We start from the raw sequence: 21,548 nt of genomic DNA on the forward strand, positions 1-21,548 counted from the left end.
CATAACCTCACTCAACCTCTGGGTGCCTCAGTTTCCTTGTAAAATAAAGTTAATTATCTCTGGATAATAATCTCCTCCTCATGGAATTACTATGGGGACTCAATGATTGAATGAATGTGAAGAGCTCAGCACAGTACTTAGGTTACTTAATGTACACAGTTATTGAGACTTTTGGCTGCACTTGTAATGAATAGCTTGACAGGTTTCTCTTTGCTTTACTGTAGGCTCCTTGAGGACAGGGACCAGGCAGGTCCATTTAGCACAAAGCTTGACACCAGTGGGTGCTCCATAAAGGTTTGCTAGAGGAATGAATGGATAGGAGTAAATTAGATGGGGGGTTGCGCACAGTGGCTCACGCCTGTAATCCCAACACTTTGGGAGACTGAAGCAGGAGGACTGCTTAAGGCCAGGAGTCCAAGACCGACCTGAGCAACATAAGGAGACCTCATCTCAAAAAAAAAAAAAAAAAAAAAATTACATAGGGATGCACCAGCCAAATGTGACAAGATGACACCCAGTTTGACTGGGATGCCTGGGTGGGTGGTCATGCCGTTATCTGACATGGGTGTCTAGAAGGAGAGGTGAGATGGAGTGGGGATGGATAATGACTTCTCACAGGGCTATAGTGTTTGGGGGTTTCTGTAGACCTACCACATGAACAGAGCCCAGGCTGAAGGAGGTGCCTGGCCAGGGCTCCTGTCAAATGCCATCAGGAATCCACTGCATGCCCTCAACAGGAGTTCTGGTTATCTCTAGCTGTGTAACAAATCACCCCAGACCTAGTGGTGTGAAACGACCTCACTCATTTATCATCCTTTCTCACGGTTCTTAGCACTGACTGGGCTCAGCTGGGTGGTTCTCACTCGGGGCTCTCGGGTGGCTGCAGTCTGATGGTAGTTGGGTTTGGAGTCCTCTCAAGGCCTCCTCACTCATGTGTCTGGCAGCTGAGACCTCGGCCGGGCAGTCGGCTGGAACACAGGCTGTGTCCTCTCCATGTGGCCTGGGCTTCCTCATGGTGTGGGAGCTGGGTATCAAGAACTAGAGCCCAAGAGCAAGACCCGGGCAGTAGCTGTGTTGCTTTCATGACCTACTGCCGGGAGACACATGGCCTTACTTCTGCCACATGCTGCTGGTTAGAAGTGAGTCACAGAGGCCAGCCCATATTCAAGGGAAGAAGAATAAGACTCCACCTCTTAATGCCAGGGGTGGAAAAGAAATTGCATGTTTTAAAATTACTGCACCAGGGAAGACTGGAAGCACAGCCCCTTCAGACTCTAGGATGAGCCCTGACTCTAATGGGGACAGTTTAGAAGCTCAAGTGACAATTGGCATGGCCGAAGACCTCGGCATCTGTGGCACACTAATTTTTAAAAATTTTTAATTTGAGTCCTTTTTTTGTTCCCTTGAGACAAGGTCTCATTCTGTCATCCAGGCTGGAGTACAGTGGTGTAAACACAGCTCACCGCAGCCTCCATCTCCTGGGCTCAAGTGATCCTCCCACCTCAGCCTCCCAAGTAGCTGGGACTAGAGGTGTGAACCACCCCCAACTAAGTTTTTCATGTTTTTGTAGAGATGAGGTCTTGCTGTGTTGCCCAGGCTGGTCTTGAATTCCTTGTCTCAAGCAATCCTCCTGCCTCAGCATCCCACAGTGCTGGGATTACAGGTGTGAACCACCATGTCTAGCCATAGTTGAGTCTTAATAGTAGCTGCTCCATGAAGAAATGTGAGTGAATTCATGAGTAAGGGAGAGTGACCAGGGCCTAGACAGAGTCCAGCTCTCAAACTTGGACTTTGCCTGGTCCCCTCAGCCTTCTGTGTCCAGACTCTGCCCATTCAGGGTCTAGGATGGAGACCTGTCTTGCTTTTTCCAGAATTTGACCCTGTCCTCTGTCCCAGGCTTGGGGTCCTACTGTTGGAAACGCTATATGGACGACCACTGCCTGCCTACGGGCCACCAGTAAAGACTTCATGAGTAAGGGAGAGTGACAGGTCTGTACCACCATGCCTGCCTAATTTTAAAAAATTTTTAATTTGTGTAGAGATAAGGTCTCACTATGTTGCCCAGGCTGGTCTCAAACCTCTGGGCTCAAGCGATCCTCCTGCCTCAGCCTCGCAAAGTGCTGAGATTAATTTGGGATCCATCTGGTTACTTGTTGATTCCTCTGGTGTCTACTAAGATCCTTATTTTCATCTGGCTCTGGTCCACTGACACAGTCCCTATTGTCATTTCCTTGTCCAGCCACATGGCCTCCAGGTCTTCAGGCTCCTGGGTCACTCTGTGCCTTCTTGGGCCTCCAGGAAATCTGTTCATGGCTGCTGGGAGCCCTACCTGTCTGGACACACCAGGCAACCAGGTTGCATTCCCCATCAGGGAAGGGCCTGGCTCTGGATTCTTGCTCCTTTCTTCGACTCTACTCAGAAACACGGCTCAGGATGCCTCTGCTTTTGGATTCCTGGAGTTCATCTGGGGTTTCTCACATCCCCTGATGGGTCTTACTCCCTTGCTTCCCCTCCACTCCCTTCTTCCTCCAACCATGAGGGTCTCTTGCAGGTTGGGGGTGAATGAAGGTCGCATCTGAAAGGGAAGGCTGGCTGAGTGATCATGTATATTTTCTAAACCAACTGGGAAGTATCCTAACTTTTTTTTTTTGAAACCTTAAAGCCAAGTATTGACATCTTTGTCCTTATTTCTGAAGTCTGCTTGCCCCAAAGCATGGAAGGAAAGGGCTGGGAGAAATAAAGAAACACAAGTTACTCTTCCCAACTGTGCCAGTGGCACCTTTAAAGTGCAGAGTTTTAAGCCAGGTATGCCACCAGATCATTGCCTATTTTTCCTTACATTTCCTTGCATTTGCTTCTGTGCTTAGAAAACTTTGACCACTTTGAAACCAGTAACCATATGTCAGTATTCTCTTCCGGCCTTTATGGTTTCATGTTACATTTTACTCACCGATATGCCAATAAATAACTCTGGAGGCTGAGGCAGTTGGATCACCTGAGTTCAGGAGTTCAAGACCAGCCTGGCCAACATGGCAAAACCTCACCTCTATTAAAAATACAAAAATTAGCCAGGTGTGGTGGCACACACCTGTAATCCAGCTACTCAGGAGGCTGAGCTCTGAGAATCACTTGAACCCGGGAGGTGGAGTTTGCAGTGAGCCAAGATAGCGCCACTGAACTCCAGTCTGGGTGACAGAGCGAGGCCCTGTCTCCAAAAAATAAAAAATAAGAAAAAAAAATAAACCCAACAAAAAACCCCCAAGAAACAAAACTCTGAGGTTGCACCCTGCACTTTCTGTTCCCCCAAGCAGCCTCAACTTAGGGGGTCTAAATCGCAGAGTCTCTGAACTAGAAGGAGCCAGACAGGTCACCTGGCCCCACCACTTAGCCCAAGCAGCCGTCTTCTGTGGCATCCCTGCTTGGTATCTCTTGCACAGCTTCAGCCATGAGGAGCTTCTTACTTCAAAGTATCATTCTGCAATATCGCTGACTGGTAGGAAGCTTTCTGTCTAAATGAACCCAAATCTGGCTCCTGCTTATCCTGGTCAGGCCTATGAAGCCCCACTGTGGCCTCTGCCCCAGTGCAGCCCTCATCTCTCTAGAGATGGCATTGTGTCCACCCCACCACACTTCTATTGTGACCAGCCTTAGTTAGATCTTCTCCGAACACCCTTGATTCGCAGGGTCCCCTGCTCCTTGATTCTCTGCTGAATGGGCTGGGCCTGTCCCCATGGAGCTGAAGCTTCCGCTGTGATCCCCAGATTTGCCTGGACTCACCCAGCCCCAGGGCCTGTGATACGGACCCTCTGTCCTAGGAACATAGGCTGCTAGTTGGTCAACTGTGTGAGCCCTTCTGCTCATCTACAATCTGAGATCTTTGTCACATAAATTGAGGCCTCTCTCAGCCTGACCTGCTGATCTTTTGTACTAAAATTCAACAGTAGCAAAGATAGCATTAGAGGCAGGAGCCAAGTTCTGGGATTAAGCAGAGCAAGGCCAAATACAGGCTGTTCCACTACTCACTTAACACAAGGGAAGACCCAGGTAACCTTGGATGGCTTATGACTTCTGCCCACTTTGGAGGCCCTATTTATAAAAAGTAGTTAATACTAGTACTTGTTCTCAAGGGCCATGTGGGGATTAAGAAATAATGTTATAAGTCCTTACCATGTGCAGTGTATTAAGTGCAGCAAAAGGTGGCTATTCTTATTACCATAGTGCTTATCTTCTTCTTCTTTTTTTTTTTTTTTGAGACAGAGTCTCGCTCTGTCACCCAGGCTGGAGTGCAGTAGCTCGATCTCAGCTCACTGCAACCTCTGCCTCCTGGGTTCAAGCAATTCTTCCTGCCTCAGCCTCCCGAGTAGCTGGGATTACAGGCCCCCCCCCACGACGCCCAGTTAATTTTTTTTTTTTTTTTTGAGACAGAGTCTCGCTCTGTCGCCCAGGCTGCAGTGCAGTGGCGCGATCTTGGCTCACTGCAACCTCCACCCCCCGGGTTCAAGCGATTCTCTTGCCTCAGCCTCCCGAGTAGCTGGGATTACAGGCATGCACCACCATGCCCGGCTAATTTTGTATTTTTAGTAGAGATGGGGTTTCTTCATGTTGGTCAGGCTGGTCTCGAACTCCCAACCTCAGGTGATCTGCCCGCCTTGGCCTCCCAAAGTGCTGGGATTACAGGCATGAGCCACTGCGCCCGGCCTTATTTTTGTATTTTTTAATAGAGACAGGGTTTCACCATGGTGCTTATCTTCATTTGAAGAAAAGACAAATACTTGTCAGCAAGGGTGGACCATATTGATCAGAAGGTGGACAATATGGATCACAAGGTAAACATTGTTGACCAGAAGGAGATTTATTCTAATGGAGCAAGGAAAGGTATCAATGTGAGTTAGTCAGTGGAGGTTAAGAGGGTCAAGTCAGTAGATTCATGAAAATTGCACAGACCAAAACAACAGACCAAAAAGGGAAACTGCAGAATTGGAGGCTGCTTGCTTCCTTGCACCCACAAGGCAGAGAGCCCAGAGCTCAGGTGAAGTCTGACTGAGCAGCATTTTAGGCTTGGCAAAGTCTTGGGCCCCACTCCTAGACAACTGGCAGTGGGATCCTCTCCTGAGGATAATGATGCATTGAGAAAAGCCACTGCAAATCAGTAAACAGTAAATAAAGGTGGCAATGGGGCATGCACCAAGGACAAATCTGGACTGGACTTGGCAACCTTGCGGGTCCTGCTGACCAGGTACTTTTCTATTGACTCTGGGCAGGGACTGTGTAAATGAAGTCAGTGTGTGTTTCTATGTTACCCAGCTGTACTGTTGGGTGTCGCCCTGCAGGGCTGAGCCAATGGTAGATTCTCTAGGGTGAGAAGACCCAGTCAGTGGGAGAGAGTGCAGATATGGATTCAGCCAGGCCTGGGTTGAAATCCAGCTCAGCCATCTGGTGTCCATCAGGTGGGGACAACAGACCCTCCCTTGCAGAGTTATCATGAGGACTACATAGGATCATAGATCTCAATCACTAAGCACAGTGTCAGGCTAGCTGGAAGAAAAGGCTGCATGGAGAGGATGATGTCTGGCACAAGCCAGCTCAGAGGCACCACTCAGAGCCCACCTGCCCCTGGAGACACAGAGCCAGGTGAGTCAGGAAGAATTCCACTCTCCACTTGGCCCTAGTGTGACCTTGGGCACATCATTAATCTCTCATGGCCTCCATTCCTTTATTTGTAAGACAGGGACAACAAGCTCCACTTTGCAGGGTCACCCTGAGGCTCAGAATGACATCTACAAACTGCAGAGCCCAGCACGGAGGTATTAAGTGAGGCCCCGTCCCCTTCCCAGAGGCCAACAGGATGCCATGGCCAGACCCTCAGGCCCTCCCGCTGAGGACTCTCTCCCAGCTCCTCCACTCTCCCAAGCTTCAATCAGTCTCCCTCAGAGGCATGAGACAGAAATAACCAGCCCATTCCACGTCTTTACAAAGACAAGGAAGTCCTGTCTCTTGGACCAGTTCTCCCTGACCATGCCCGTGAGGTCCTTGCCAAGAGCTGGTGACCAAGCTTGCTGAGACAGCAGATCCAGGACTGGCTGTGCATGGAGCAATGGGATCTTCCAGGAGTCCTGGCCGGGGCGGGGTACTATGGGTATGAGTTATCTACTGCACATGGCAAATGACCCAACACTTAGTGGCTTCAAACAACAAACATGGATTATCTTGCAGATACTCCCAGAAGGCAAGCTGTGCTGAGTTGTGAGTTGCAGGGGGCTGTGGCCAGGCAGGTTTTGTGAGAGCCCAGCAGCTGAGGGTGAGCCACACCCTGCTGAGCTCCACCCTACCACACTGGCTCCGCTCTCAGTGGCCCGCAGTGACCCAGATCACACGAGTAAAAGACCAGCTGGACTCCAGAGGAGAGCTTCGCCCCATCTTCCCCTTGTGGGTCTCTCTCTGATCACTGTGCCCACCACCTCCCTGGGCCTTAGTGGAACCTCCCTTCTCTGCCTCTGCCTCCCCATCATGGTCTGGTTCTTAGAAGCCAGCAGAGGGAGGATGATGAATGCACTGACTTTACAAAGGCCACGGGGGACACTCCATCCCCAGAGAATCCCACAGCAGCCCAGTAGCAGGGTCTGGTGGCTTTCTGAGTCGCGGGGAACCTCTCTCTCAGTTTCCCTTCCCATGACAGATGCTATCCTGGACCCCAAACCCCTCAAGCATAACCAGACAGATGAAGTCCATGGCCTCATCCTACCTAAGGACCATTGTCTAGGCTGGCAGCACAGGTTGTATGACCCAGTGACTGGCACTGGTAATGATCTCAGCCTTCATGATATTTAATATTATAGAAACCCCACCTCATGCCCACACCGGGGCTACCTTCACCCCCAGCCCCTCCTGGAGGGTCTCTCCAGAACAACTGTAATTTTGTACCCCACGACAACCACAGCGTTCACTCCTGCCACACACAGGGCTACCTGGGAGAGGTTCGTTCAGCAGTTCCAGCATCTCAGGACACCATAACCTCCTGTCCCTGTCTTTGTCCTTCTGAATCCCCAGGGTGAAGCTCAGGGCTCAGAACACAGTGGGTGCTCTGAAAACATGTCTGCTGAGTGAACTTTGCAGAAAGGGCCCTGGGGAGAGTGAAGAGAGGGTCTGACCACAGTCCTGGTACTGCCCAGCTGTATGGCCTTGGGCCACTCCCCATCCTTCTCTGAGCTTCAGTCCTCTCACCTGTACAGTGGAAATCAGAGCTTACAAACTATCAGCCCAGAGTCCTCATCTAGTTTGGATATGGTGTTTACAGTTCATTCAGTGTTTAATTTTATTTTGAAATTCATTTCAAAAATTTGAAAACTAGATTTCTATAAAACTTAAAGTCTTCAGCTTTTATTGAAAGATGAGAAAACCTGGGTGGCCTGTGTGGACCCATAGTCCCATATACAATAATTGGCTGGCCTGGGCAGCAGCTACCTCTTTACCTGGGACATCTGTTAGCTATCTGGATACAGTGCCACCTCCCCTCACTCCCTACATACTTACCAGCTTGCACCACTCATGTGTATCACCTGCCTGGCCCCCGCAGGCATCTGAGTTTGCAACCCCTGAATGAGATTCTGAGCTTAGCACAAACTGATTGTTCTTTGGCTTTGTGAGGCCTAGAGGTGGTGTTACAGGATCCCTAGGTGACAAAACCCATCAGCACCCTGGATAAAAAAACCATGTGAGCTGAGTGGAGAGAAACACTGCTGTTTCTGAGGATAACACAGTCTATAAATAGCCTCAGAGCCAGGTGAGTGCTAACACCTGCCTGATGTCACCTGGGCCCGGAGCCCTCAAGGGCTGGGCATGTGTTCAGCTCATGGCTTAGCCTATAGACTATCCTTCTTCCTGATACCACTGAGAACAGCACAGGAAGGGATGACATCATAGCTAAGCCTTTGGGGAAGGTAGGCTTTTCTCTGGCTCAGGAGGTAGTGATGACGTTTGATTTTCCAAAGAGAGTGGAAGGAGTAACATGAATGAAAGAAGCTGGTTCCCAGTCCAGAGTCCTCAGCATGGAGTCTTTGCACTATTCATGGCTCCCCAGTGCTATCCAACAATGTCAGACCTCAGCCAGGCCTTCAGAGCCCTCTGTGATTGGGTCCCCACAGGCCTTTCAGCTCATGCTCACTATTAAAACCATCTCCCTAGTCCCTGAGCTCCATAGCCCCCTGGCCAACTCCACCGTTTCTATCTTACTGTGTTGTCTGCCCAGGCTTATCTCTCTTGCCTTCCCACCCTGTCCCAAGGACCAGCTTCGTGGTGAGAGTGAGAAGGGTTTGACATGCAATAACCCTGATTGTGAAGTCAGACAGACTGGTCCCAGTTCCAACAGCCTGCCCTTGGGCAATTCACTCCCCAGCCCCTGGGGCCTGGCTTCCCCATCTGCAAAACAGAGCTGTCTCTCAGGCAGAGTTCACAGCTGGGAAAGGGTTCTGAGAACTGAAGTGGTCAAGTGAATGAAGGCAGCACTCCCCTGGGGTGGGGATGCTCATGCTTCATCAGGATGGGGCATAAACTGAGTCCCCCCAGGAGCAGGCTTGAGAAACAACAGGGTACGCTGAGCTACCTGCTGTGGCTGAAGGTCCTGTGAGCTTAGGGCCTGGAACTGGCCGCAGGGAAGCCTGGGGCCTTAAGGAAGCTTCATGACAAGGCACATGGCGTGATTCCTCCACTCTCAAATCCACAGGATGCACTGGCAGAGGAAGGTCTGGGACATGTGCTGAGGGCTCAAGTGGGCTCCCCACTCAGGCCTGCTCACCTCAGGGCACAATCATAAGAAAGGAGGGGCTGCTCCCCAGGGCAGAGTGAGGCCCCATTCTGGGCTGGGACCTGGAATGCATCCCACCTGGGCTTCACTAGGTGCCTAGGCCCCTCCTAGGCCAGGAATCGGAGAAGGGGGCTATGAACTTCCAGAAGCCAAGCTAGCCAAACTTCCAGAGGCCAAGCTAGCATTCTCATGAAGCTAGGGCACTGCTCTGACCTCATGAATTTGCTTGGCTGGCATTTTGCTGCCTGACCTGTTCCCATGAGCCCATTCAGGATCTGGGGCAGGTCAGTCCAGAGCTGGTCCCTACTCCTGCCCACCTGCCTCCAAGGCTCAGCCCCACCCCTTTCTCTGACCCCTCAGGCCTCTAACTGAGACCGCAGCTCTCTGAATCCCAAACTGTGAGAAAGACAGTCCAGACTCTGTCCATCACAGATGCCCACAGGCACAGTACTTAGTTGACAAATCCATGTCTCTCTCGTTCATTTTATCCTAAGAACAGACACGAGAAAAAAGCAGGATGAGGAGCATGATCACACCCTTACACTCCAGATGGGAAACTGAGGCCCAGAGAGGCCTGGAGCACTGGTGCAAGCTGGCAGCAGTACTCCAGGGCTCCCTAGCCCTAGCCAGTGCCTTCCTGTGTCCAGGCCTCAGCTTCCCCTGGGGACAGTACAAGTGTTGGGCCAGATGCTCTCTCAGGTCCCTGCCTGGCATCCATTTATTGCAGACCTCCCACCACCTTGCAGTGAGGGTGGCTCTGGCTGCTGGGAAGCCCACTTTCAGCACGCGGCGTTTAAATGCTCCTGCTGTGGGTCTCCCCACTGAGTCCCCTCCCAGGGTGCATGCTGATGGGAGGGGGCAGCTGGCAGTCTGCCCGGGGGCTGTCAGTGTGGGTCCTAGGAGGAGGGATCAGACCCAGTCCTGGGGAGGGCTGGGGGCCTGAAAGGAGCATGATGAGCCCAGGCTGCGTTTTCAGTCTTGCTAGAAGCAGGTCTGGTCCCTAGAAACAACTAGAGACAGGCCCAGGCCGGGACAAGCAGGCTAGGGGGCATCATGGGAGGTGTCTCAGCTTATCTCCTCCCTCTTGCGCCTCTAGCTCACTAATCCCGCCTCTCATCTCACCTTTCTCTAACCCTCTCAGACTGCAGGACCTAGGACAGCAGGGAAGCTTATTTGGCCTGAGCCTTACCTGCAAAGGGCTCAAAGGTAGACTTTTGCTATTATATTCAAATTGCAACGTATAGATGCTCATATTTTGGAATTAATTACGTTTTAGCAGTTTTTCTTTTTTTAAAAAAATCTGCTGGTACCTTAATAAACATGGAACCAGCAACCTTTTGCCGGGTGTCTGTCCTCCGGGTCTCTGGGCCTGGAGGCGGAAGTGTTTCAAAGCACTTCACGCTCCGCGGCCCCACCGGCTGGCTGCGCTGCCCGCTGCGGCCGGCAGGGGTCGTCCACGGACAGGCCTGGAGGAGGCGGGACGGGGGCAGGGCCGGGAACCTGGGCAGGCCAATAAAGGCTGCGGCGCGCGGCTGCGCGGGACTCGGCCTTCTGGGCGCGCGCGACGTCAGTTTGAGTTCTGTGTTCTCCCTGCGCGTGTCCCGCCCGACTCGCGCCCGCGATGCTGGCGCTGCGCTGCGGCTCCCGCTGGCTCGGCCTGCTCTCCGTCCCGCGCTCCGTGCCGCTGCGCCTCCCCGCGGCCCGCGCCTGCAGCAAGGGCGCCGGCGACCCGTCCTCTTCCTCCTCCTCCGGGAACCCGCTCGTGTACCTGGACGTGGACGCCAACGGGAAGCCGCTCGGCCGCGTGGTGCTGGAGGTGAGACCGCTCGCAGGGCCGGCCTGGGCGCGGGACACGGGCCCGGGGAGAGCCCTGGGCCCCGGGCGGCGCGGTGCCGGGCGCGCTGGGTGACCTTGGGCCTCCTCATGCCGGGCTCTGGGCCTCAGTTTCCCCATTTCTGAGAAGGGGCGTCAGAATGATTTCTTCCGGCCTCCCTCGGAGCACTGGAGCGGGGGAGACGGGAGGGAGGGCACGTGTGGAGGAGAAAGCTCAAGGTCAGATCGCAGAGGGAGGGCTCAGCACCTCTGGGCCGGCCCGGGCACGAGGGAGGGGCTCCAGGAGCCTTCTGGGGCTGAGCCTAGATCCGGAGCTCCGAGGTGGGTGTCGGGGGTCTTGGGGTGAGCGTCGTGGCCCAGCGGGTGCTCACGTGGCGGCCCTTGCACAACACAGAGCGCTTCCTGGCTCCGGCCCCGCCCCTGCGGTCGGGCTCACACTGGGGGTGCTGGGAAATGGAGCGAGAGGTGGTTTCCAGCCGTAGTGCGGGCCCAGTAGGCCTCAGGCCCCGGCCACCTGGTGGACCCCAGAATGCCCCTCCTGCGAGTCGGGACACACTCAGAGACAGTGTGCCCGGCGCCTCAACCCCTGCCACTGTCCTTGGGGGCCACACTGAGCACCTCCCCTAACTCTTTTTTTGGGTCTTTTCTAAAGCAAAGTAAGAAACAGTCACCAGGGTAGCTTTAGAGGGAAAGCCCTAGTGGAGCCTTCAGGTCGGCCACACCTTGACAGCAGGGGTCTGTTTGTGTTGACTGGCCCGTTTCCCAGGGAGCCCTTGGTATTTCTTCTTCATTCTCAGTTTCTTCTGGAAAATAGGGACACCCTTCCTGCTTCCATTTGGTTCAAGGGTGGGTCTTGCAGCTTCGAGGGTAGAGGCTGGCTGGGATGGGGCTTCAGCCTTCCCTCCCCACACCCTCATGCCTCTCCCTGGGCCTCAGTTTCCCAACCCCGAATCGAGGAGCTGGCCTGGCTTCTACCTTAGACACACTCTCTTGTCCCTGAATTTCTGATGCTTTGGGCCCAGCTGTGGGAGCACTGCCAGCTGTGTCCACAGAAGTAGGCCAAGATAGCATTGTCATCTCTTCTGACAGATTAGGAAACCAAGGCCACCTCCTCCAGCCTTGGGTTCAGGAAACGGCTCCCAGAAATGATAGAGCTGCCTCCCATGGGGGTTGGCAATAATGGGAATGGAATGTCCACGTGCTTCTTCCTCAGCCTCCTTGGCCACTGTGGGGGTGGGTGGGTGCTGAGAGACACCCACCTTCACCTGCCTCTCCAATGACCATCCTCTTTTGTCCTTCTTCTCCCCCAACAGTTGAAGGCAGATGTCGTCCCAAAGACAGCTGGTAAGACAGGGCCTGGGGCCTTCTGAGATGGGTCTAGAGGGAAGGGGGCCAGGCAGGGCAAGGTGGGTGGCGTGATGAGAAGAGTCGGGGCTCAGAGACCCCTGACAGATGGGAGCTCCATGTGTGGCTCAGCCACTGGGTGCCCTGGGGCAGCCCTGCCGTCCCTCTCTGGGCCTCAACGTTGGCTCTGCCCTCCTCTCTCATAGTAGCTGGGAGCCTCAGAGCCAGTGGAAGGCACATGTAAATTTCCCGGAGACTTCCCCACTCCTGGTGCCCAATGAGGCAGGGTGATGGGCACACAGCCCTTGAGTCCGTGCCCTGCTGGCCAGCACAGCCATGAGCCTGTACTCTTGTCACAGTGCTCAGGTACTGAGGACAGGGAAGGGGAGTGACTTGTCCAGTTACATAGCGAGTTGGGCAGAGCAGACCCAAGAGGTGGGCCAGAGTCTTTATCCCCCTGTTCACTGCTGGGGATGTAGCAGGGATTTTGGCTGGAACGGGTATGACCCTGGAATTGGGGCCTGGCCCTGTTGACCTGTGTTTCTCTTCGACCCTCAGAGAACTTCAGAGCCCTGTGCACTGGTGAGAAGGGCTTCGGCTACAAAGGCTCCACCTTCCACAGGGTGATCCCTTCCTTCATGTGCCAGGTAATGTAGTTTCCTCTTCTGTAAGGGGGGATGAGAGCAGGAGCTGCCTTGTGGGTGTGTGAAGATGCCTGGTATGAGGAAGGTGCTGAGCAGAGCAGCTGCAGTTGCTCTGTCAGCCAGGCTGCCCTCCCTGCATTAGCCCTGTATCCAGGCTTCACTGCACATGGAAGCCCAGCCCCAACCCGCTGCCACTCCAGGCCAGTGGCAGGACCTGCCCCGGGGGACTGGGAGGTGGAGTCTATCAAGAGAGAGCTGGGTTGGGAGATGGATGTGCTGGGGGTGGCCTTGAAGACTTTGAAGAGCCAGCATATTCCAGTGGTCTCTGACTTTGTCCCCTGTGTGCCCCTGAGCACTGGTGTGGGAGATAAGAGAGGGAGAGAGAGAAGTGGAGGAGGCGGAGGAGGAAGACAGGTCCAGGGCAGGAACATACACGCCAGGACTTGGGGCTTCCCTTCCCAGAGAAAGGCGTTATTCTCGGTGAAATGAATGTTTTTCGGTCATGTGTCATGCTTAGTTTTCACAAGCATTGGTATTGCTGTGTCAGAGGTTTGGGGGTAGGTGTTGTAGCAGGAGCTTCCTGTGGGTCAGGACCCAGGTGGTGTTGGGGCTGGTCTTCTATTAGCACAGACCTTCAAGATCAGGGATTGGGTGTCCTGGGCAGGCAGAGCCTGGAGGCAGGGGCATGGCTGTCATGACCTCTTTGAAGACCTTTCTGCCTGGAATTCTCTCCCCATTCCCTCCACCCTGACCCAGTGGCCGTCATCGTACCGTGGTAAGTGGCAGCAGGTTGGGACTGGACGTCTATGTGCGGCGAAGCCTGGATACGGGGTGAACACAGGGACGGCAGGCCTGGCCCAGCCCTAAGGCTGATGGTAAAGTAGGAGCTGAGGTGGAAGTCCTGAGCCAGGCTGGAAACTCCAGCGCGGGAGGGCTCCCTGGCACAAGGCGGTGGCACCGGGAGTCCAGACCAGAGTCCTGAGTCATCCGTTGGGAGGGATATCAATTAGGGAGCACCTAATTGACACCTGTGGATGCTTCAGCTGGGCTGGTCAGTTCCCCTCTCTTACCCACGGATCCCATCTCAGGAAAACAGCAGCCAGCCATGGCCTGGGCTGGGCAGCGCTAGGCATAGGGGCTGCTACCAGGCTCTTCTGGCCATGGGTGCCCCATGCAGGTTTGGCCACGGCTGCCTGGGCCTTAGCTGAGGCCTGAGGAAAGATGTCAGCCTTGGGCAGACTCTGTCCTGGGTCTGCAAGGGTTGGGAAAGCTGCTGGGCTGGGTAAGGGGCAGTGCGCGGACAGCGAGGGGACTCGGCCTGGGGAGCTGGTCTGGACCAGCTGCTGGTACTCCCACAGACTAGACTCGGGAACTGGGGGGCCTCTGGCCTCTTCCTTGTTGCCCTCCAGGAGGAGTGGGTTGAATTCTGGGTCACTAAGTATCATCTCAGAATGGCCTTTAGGTCTTTTGAAGGTTACTTAAAAATTTGCTCAGACAAAAAGTAAGTCATTTGGAAACAAAGGTAGTTACTGTGACAAAAGATATTTAAGTTTTGTCTTTTTTTTTTTTTGCTTATTATTCTTATTATTAGCTCTTATTTTATTGGATGTTTATTGACCCCTTTACCTGAGGGGCGCCAACTGGGTGGGCTTGGGTGGGCTGAGGCTGCTGCCAGCGCCAGGGCCGTGGCCCCTGCCTGCTCCATGGTAGCCACTCAGAAGGTGCTTTGTGCTCACAGGCGGGCGACTTCACCAACCACAACGGCACAGGCGGGAAGTCCATCTACGGAAGCCGCTTTCCTGACGAGAACTTTACACTGAAGCACGTGGGGCCAGGTGAGTGGGGGCCTCCTCTAGGGTGAGTGTCCCCACAGCTCTGACCTGGCCTGGAAGCCCCAGCAGGCCCTGAGAGGCCACATGCAGTCACCGTCCAGTATCTGATTAGTCTCCTTCCTCCCTGCGACACTGTAGGCTGTCTCAGCATTTCTGGCTTGTTGAGTTTCCCTAGAGTTTTCTCATCTCTCAGTTTAAAAAGCAGGGTTTCCTTTGGGAACTTTGTGGAAGAACCTTTAAGCAGAATGGAGGCCCTGGCCACCTCCCTGTTTGTCCTCTGAGTTTCGGGTTGGAAATTCTAGGACACTTAGAATTGTTGCAGAATGGTCCTTAGGTCCTTTGAGGATTATTTAAAATCTTGCTTAGATAAAAAGCAAATGGTTTGGAAGCCAGAGTGGTTATTGTGGCAGCATCGTGTCACCTATAAGACCCAAGGTAGAATGTGGAGAAGTCTGGAGGTCAGGGCCTGGGGTCCTGCCCCAGGTCCCGCCCCAGCTCTACCACTGAGAGCTTCCACAAGGCCCTGTCCTCTCAGGCCACCCCACTGAGAACTAGCAGGCAGCAAAGGCAGGCACACCCTGGGGGGCTGGTATTGGGCCCTGGTTCTCCTCTTCTGGGTCCCAGGATCTGCAGACTCGAATGTCCCTGGTGTGGTTTGCACCGTCTGCCCTTTCAAATGCCCTCCCAGGCAGGTGCCTCCAGGGGCAGCGTGGCTCAGCCCTGCTGGTTTTTGCAGGTGTCCTGTCCATGGCTAATGCTGGTCCTAACACCAACGGCTCCCAGTTCTTCATCTGCACCATAAAGACAGACTGGTGAGTTCCCTGCCCCAGGCCCTCTGGGAATGCGGGCAGCCTTGCAGCTGGAGGAGGATTCGTGCACTTTTAGGGGCAGGCAGTTTACAGCCAGGCCTTCTGCTCTGGGACAGTGGCCCTCTCCCAGGCTGTGTGTTTGTATGAGAAACAGAAAGTTAGTGGAAGGATCAAGGGAGAATGGGGGTTGTTCCTGCAACTCTGTCATGGTTCGGGTTCCCATTGTTGCTGTCACCTGGAATTTTCTGAGTGTGTTCTGCTCACACGCACACATGAAAGGGTTTCTCTACCAGTTACATTTGGGAAATGTTGCAAAACATTATGAGGCCTCAGGAGGGACTGAGTAGAAGCCCACTTGTGTGGTTTTAACCTGGAGTTTCCCAGGCTTGTCTTGACCATGGGCTGAGCCTTGGCAATGCTGCAGCAGACATTTGGATATCAGCAAATTTCCAAATGAAGCCTCTGTATTATCATAAACCTGCAGATAGCCACAGGCCTGTAAGGGCCCTGTTTTCAATGCCCATGGATTTTAGGGATGTCTCTTTCTTGGTACATTTTCCTCTAAGGGATAAATTTCTCTGGCCAGAGTCCCAAATGTCCTAGCCCTGGGGCACCTGGGGATGAACTGGCTGGGAGCTGACTTGGTAAAGCCCATTTCCGAGGATTTTAGGGAGACCTAGGTGGGGCAGACACTAGAAGTGTCCAGCCTCCAAGCCCAAGAGATGTGGCCGGCAGGGCTGGGCAGGTCCTTGCTGGCTCAGCCTGCTCTTTGCTCCTTCATGGGACCCCAGTGGATCCTGCAGTTCTGCTCTTGGCTGGAACTACGCCAGCTTCGCTGGAGCTGGACTGAGCCGCCTTTTACATTATTGGACTCTCGGGTTGAGAGCTGCCCAGGACTTCTGCAGTTTCACCACCCTTGTTCCTTTGACTATTGACTCATCATTCATGACCGTTAACGTGGTTCCATTTGTATGGACTTCTTCTTTCTTCAGAGCATTTCAGTATCCTGTTACCTCCCCGTGCGGAACAAAGAATACTCCACTTTTGATAGATGGGGTTACCAGGATTCAGGCTACATGGCCTGAGGCAAGGTCACAACATGAGTGACAGAATGTGTCCTGGAAGCCAGGCATCCTCTGGGGTGTATTTGGGGCGCTCAACAAGGCTTGATCGAGCTTTGGGGGTAGATCTAGCTATTCCATGGGGATTCTTTTCAGAATTGCTGTTTTCGGTAACTAATTCCATGACCAGGTCCATGGCATTGGATGACATTGCGCTACACTGTTGCTCACCCGGGTCACCCGTCCTCACAGGTTGGATGGCAAGCATGTTGTGTTCGGTCACGTCAAAGAGGGCATGGACGTCGTGAAGAAAATAGAATCTTTCGGCTCTAAGAGTGGGAGGACATCCAAGAAGATTGTCATCACAGACTGTGGCCAGTTGAGCTAATCTGTGGCCAGGGTGCTGGCACGGTGGCAGCTGCAAATGTCCATGCACCCAGGTGGCCGCGTTGGGCTGTCAGCCAAGGTGCCTGAAACGATACGTGTGCCCACTCCACCGTCACGGTGTGCCTGAGGAAGGCTGCTAGGGATGTTAGACCTCGGCCAGGACCCACCACATTGCTTCCTAATACCCACCCTTCCTCACGACCTCATTTCTGGGCATCTTTGTGGACGTGATGTCACCCACCCCTTGTCAAGCATTGCCTGTGATTGCCCAGCCCAGATTCATCTGTGCCTTGGACATGGTGATGGTGATGGGTTGCCATCCAAGTGAAGGTCTTTTCCTTGACCAAGGGGGACAGTCAGTTTTGCAAAAGGACTCTAATACCTGTTTAATATTGTCTTCCTAATTGGGATAATTTAATTAACAAGATTGACTAGAAGTGAAACTGCAACACTAACTTCCCCATGCTGTGGTGTGACCTGAGTTGGTGACACAGGCCACAGACCCCAGAGCTTGGCTTTTGAAACACAACTCAGGGCTTTTGTGAAGGTTCCCCCCGCTGAGATCTTTCCTCCTGGTTACTGTGAAGCCTGTTGGTTTGCTGCTGTCGTTTTTGAGGAGGGCCCATGGGGGTAGGAGCAGTTGAACCTGGGAACAAACCTCACTTGAGCTGTGCCTAGACAATGTGAATTCCTGTGTTGCTAACAGAAGTGGCCTGTAAGCTCCTGTGCTCCGGAGGGAAGCATTTCCTGGTAGGCTTTGATTTTTCTGTGTGTTAAAGAAATTCAATCTACTCATGATGTATTATGCATAAAACATTTCTGGAACATGGATTTGTGTTCACCTTAAATGTGAAAATAAATCCTATTTTCTATGGAAGACTGGTACCTGGTTTCTGGAATAGGGGTCTGTAACTTGGAGCTGATCTTTACTGAGCTCGCCGTGGCAGATGCCATGCTCAGGACGTTCATGTGGATGGTTTCATGTCATCGTGCTGGCAACTTGTCCTCCCTGCCTTAGAGATGAGGCTCAGACAAACGACCTTAGCACCCATAGCCTATGCCATGAGCACTGGCTCCACCCTGAATCCCAGCTCCTCCCCTTAGTGACCCCAAGTCTGTTTCCCTCAGCTGCATAAGGAGGCGATATAGTTTGAATATTTGTCCCCAGCCAAATCTCATGTTGAACTGTAATCCCCAGTGCTGGAGGTGGGGCCTGGTACGAGGTGTTTGGATCATGGGGACGGGTATTTCATGGCTTGGTGCTGTTTTCTTGATAGTGAATTATTGCAAGATATGGTCATTTAAAATTGTGTGGCACCTCCCCCTGCCCCCTTCTTGCTCCTGCTTTCACCATGTGACATGCCTGATCCCCCTTCACCTTTTGCCGTGGTCATAAGCTTCCTGAGGCCTCCCTGGAAGCTGAGCAGATGCCAGCACCATGCTTCTTGTACATCCTGCAGAACCATAAGCCAATTAAACCTCTTTAATAATAAATTACTCAGTCTCAAGTATTTTTTTATAGCAATACAAGAATCCTAACATGGGGTAACAATAAGGCCCACCTCGTAGGGTGGTGATCCACGTGAAGTGCATAACGCAGTGTCTGGCGCACCTTCCTAAGCACTCTGGAGTGACAAGGATGATGACCTTTCCCCTGTCAGGGTCTTAGGAAGGAGGAGGGATGCCAGAGCAAAGGAGCCTCCATCATCTGAGGTTAGGAGTGGACTTCCTAGGATAAGCCAGTTCCATTTGGAATTGACTTCTAGGTGTTTCCGAATTCACAGGGAAGGCAGGATTGGAGGTAAGAGCTTCCCTAGGTAGACAGGGCTGTGGCGTGGTCAGGCAGTTGAGTGGTCAGGCAGGCAGTTCTCAGAGGAAATTTGGGCTCTTTTGAGGGCATCTAACAGAATTATTTCTCACTGGGGTTCCCTGAGTGAGGTTATGTGTAGTCTTAGGTTAATGGAGTCACTCTGAGGTCATGGTGACTGGGGTCGGGTCATTTGGAGTCTTGGAGAGTTCCCATGAAGTCAGTTTCAGTAGGACAAGTAGTCTTAAAACAATTATCAAGAGCGTTAAGGGTCCTCAAAGCAGACAAGGAAGACACAAGGAGCATGGACCCCTGAACCCCATTTGCAGTCATAGATGCCCTCCATTTATATTGGGGTTCTGCAAGGGATTTCATTTGAAGAATAGGATCTTGAGCCAAATCATAATTAGTAATTTCTCATCCAGTCTAACACTTTACAGATGGGCAAACTGAGACCCCAAGAGGGATTATGATTGTCCCATGTGACCCCGTGAATCAACTGGCAAAACGGGCTAGAATCCAGGGTTTTTGGCAGTCTGCAGGGATTTCTGTTGGGGGCCTTCGAGAATGCACAGGTGCCTTGGGGGACATATTGCCAGAGGTTCTCAGGCCACACACATTCAGAGCACAACTGATCTCTGAGGTCAAAGCCCACAGCTTCACTCCCTCTGGAGTTTCCTCTTTTGGGGCTTATGTTTAGTCATTGTGTTTACTTCTTGCTGAGGAGAGTGTGTGTGTGTGTGTGTGTGTGTGCGTGTATGTGTATGTGTGTGTGTCTATGTGTGTGTATCTCCACCCAGAGAAGTCTAAGGTGAGGTGAGGGTGCACCAAACATGCAGGAATCTCCTAAAAACCGAGTTCCCTGAAAGCAGGGCCGTTCCCTGTGCTGCTCATTCCCTGAGCTCCCTGCACAAAGGCCTGAGCCTAGTCATATTTCTTGCATAAAGCAAGAACATAAGTAATATACAAATAAAATACTGGCTTGTTTCTGGCCAATGAGCACTCAATACCTCATGCATAAATGAGGCAGTGAGTCTTACACATGCACTCATAGATGTAATCATAAGTGGTGCCACGTACACATGATTTTTTAAAAAAAATCTGAAACATCAATTTTATTTTCTGTGATGTGATAGCTTTTCAAAATGATGTCATTGAGGTATATTTACATACAAGAAAAGTCACTTCAAGTGTACACATCAATGACTTTTGACAAAAGCATATACTAGTAATATCTATCACCAAATTAAGATACAGAATGTTTCCATCTTTCCAGAAAGTTCTCTCTGTGCCCCTTCCCAGGCAGCCACTGGATCTTATCCCTGTAATTTTGCCTGTTCTAGAACTTTGTAGAAATGGTATCGAGCAGGGTTCACTTTTTCATGTCTGGCTTCTCCAGCGTGGCGTGTGTGGGAATGTGTGAGACTGTAATATGCTTCTGGGTTCTAAAGAATCTTGCTCCATGAAAAGGAATTTCTTAAAGGTTTCCTAGGTCTGGGAAGGCCTAAAGGCAATGCTTCTAGGAATCACAGAGTGCCAGTAAATCATGCAGATTTCTGGCCATACCTGAGACACCTTTTGAATATTTGCATCTAGGAATCTGAATTTTAAAATAATAATTCTGAGAGGTGAAGCCAGCTGGACTTCCCTTGGGGAACTTTCCTGTCTTACAAGAGGATTGTAAAATGCACCAATCAGCACTCTGTAAAACGGACCAATCAGCAGGATTCTGAAAGTAGCCATTCGTGGGGAGGACTGAAAAAAGGGCACTCTGATAGGACAGAAATGGAACATGGGCGGGGACAAATAAGGGAATAAAAGTTGGCCATCCCAACCAGCAGCAGCAACCGGCTCGGGTCTCTTTCCGTGTTGTGGAAACTTTGTCCTTTCCCTCTTCACGATAAACCTTGCTACCGCTCACTTGTGCCATCTTTAAGAGCTGTAACACTCACCGGGAAGGGCCGTGGCTCCATTCTTGAAGTCAACTTGAGACCATGAACCCTCCGGCAGGAAGCAATTCCGGAGACAATTCTGATAAAGCTTAAGAATTTGAGTGTAGCCACAGTGAGTAAGAGTGAAAGGGAAGGTCATGGCTCAACACTAGAGTCATCATTTACTTCTGGAAACATTTTTTACTGGACTTTCTGGGACTCTAGTGTGACACTCTCCACTTTTAAAAGAAGCCTCACTTAAGGAGTCTGACAAGTCTCGGATGACTGGGTGGGGCACATCCTATTCCACTCAAGCTCTGTGGGGGCCAGTGGGCAGGGGTGCTCCTCGATAGCGCTGGTCAGAGTGGCCAGCCAGGCATGGTGGCTCATGCCTGTAATCCCAGCACTTTGGGAAGCAGAGGTGAACGGATTGCTTGAGCCCAGGGGTTTGAGACCAGCCTGGTCAACATAGTGAGATCTCATCTCTACCAAAAAAAAAAAAAAAAAAAAAAAAAAAATTAAAACTTAACTGGGCTTGGTGACATGTGCCTGTGGTCCCAGCTACTCAGGAGGCTGATGTAAGAGGCCAGGAGGTGGAGGCTACAGTGAGCCATGATCATGCCACGGGACTGCAGTCTGGGTGACAGAGCAACACGCTGTCTCAAAAAAAGAAAAGAAAAAGTGGCTCCCCCTGTCTTTGCCTATGCAGGAGCCTGTGAAGGAAGAAGCTCCTAGAGGGGTGGAGGCCCTAGCTCTTCTTTTGCCATCTAGGAGGAGGGACTGCCTTGGGTGGGCCTTGGATGGAGCGCATTTCTCAGTGAGTGGATTGCAGAGGCCAGAAGTCAGCTCTATGTCCAAGATTCTTCAGAATATGGCAGGTAGAGAAAGTCTTGGGTCCATTCTGCCTTCCAGATCACCCAGCCTGTAGAGGCTGTCCAGAATTATGCTGATAACATTATTGCTATTCTATCATATTGTGATCGTTAATTTTATGGGTCAATTTTTTTTTTTTTTGAGATGAGGTCTCACTCTGTCACCCATGCCGGAGTGCAGTGGCACAATCATAGCTTGCTGTAACCTCAAACTCCTAGGCTCAAGCA

General features: G+C 52.1%; 1 protein-coding gene across 3 annotated transcripts; it reads left to right on the forward strand.

Annotated features, from left to right (window-relative positions):
* The first annotated feature begins 10,252 nt into the window (after positions 1–10,252).
* PPIF (peptidylprolyl isomerase F) lies at positions 10,253–18,204 on the forward strand. Of its 3 annotated transcripts, none has more exons than XM_507866.8 (6): positions 10,253–10,616; positions 11,947–11,977; positions 12,536–12,624; positions 14,360–14,456; positions 15,190–15,265; positions 16,576–18,204. In XM_507866.8, the coding sequence occupies exons 1-6, from the start codon at positions 10,422–10,424 to the stop codon at positions 16,709–16,711; spliced, it is 624 nt and encodes a 207-aa protein (XP_507866.2). In that variant the 5' UTR covers positions 10,253–10,421; the 3' UTR covers positions 16,712–18,204. The 3 variants fall into 3 exon arrangements, with proteins under 3 accessions (XP_507866.2, XP_024202234.1, XP_016774224.1); XM_024346466.3 differs by having other exon boundaries at positions 10,278–10,616; positions 16,255–18,204; XM_016918735.4 differs by having other exon boundaries at positions 10,278–10,616; positions 16,514–18,204.
* Positions 18,205–21,548: the final 3,344 nt, after the last annotated feature.

Source organism: Pan troglodytes, chromosome 8 (assembly GCF_028858775.2).
Source record: "Pan troglodytes isolate AG18354 chromosome 8, NHGRI_mPanTro3-v2.0_pri, whole genome shotgun sequence".
NCBI classification, from domain to species: Eukaryota; Metazoa; Chordata; class Mammalia; order Primates; family Hominidae; genus Pan; species Pan troglodytes.

Coding starts and splice junctions, on each gene's coding strand:
- PPIF (XM_507866.8), top strand. CDS start 10,422: ATGCTGGCGCTGCGCTGCGGCTCCCGCTGGCTCGGCCTGCTCTCCGTC. Junction 11,978..12,535: donor TGTCGTCCCAAAGACAGCTG/GTAAGACAGGGC, acceptor TTCGACCCTCAG/AGAACTTCAGAGCCCTGTGC. Junction 14,457..15,189: donor ACTGAAGCACGTGGGGCCAG/GTGAGTGGGGGC, acceptor TGGTTTTTGCAG/GTGTCCTGTCCATGGCTAAT.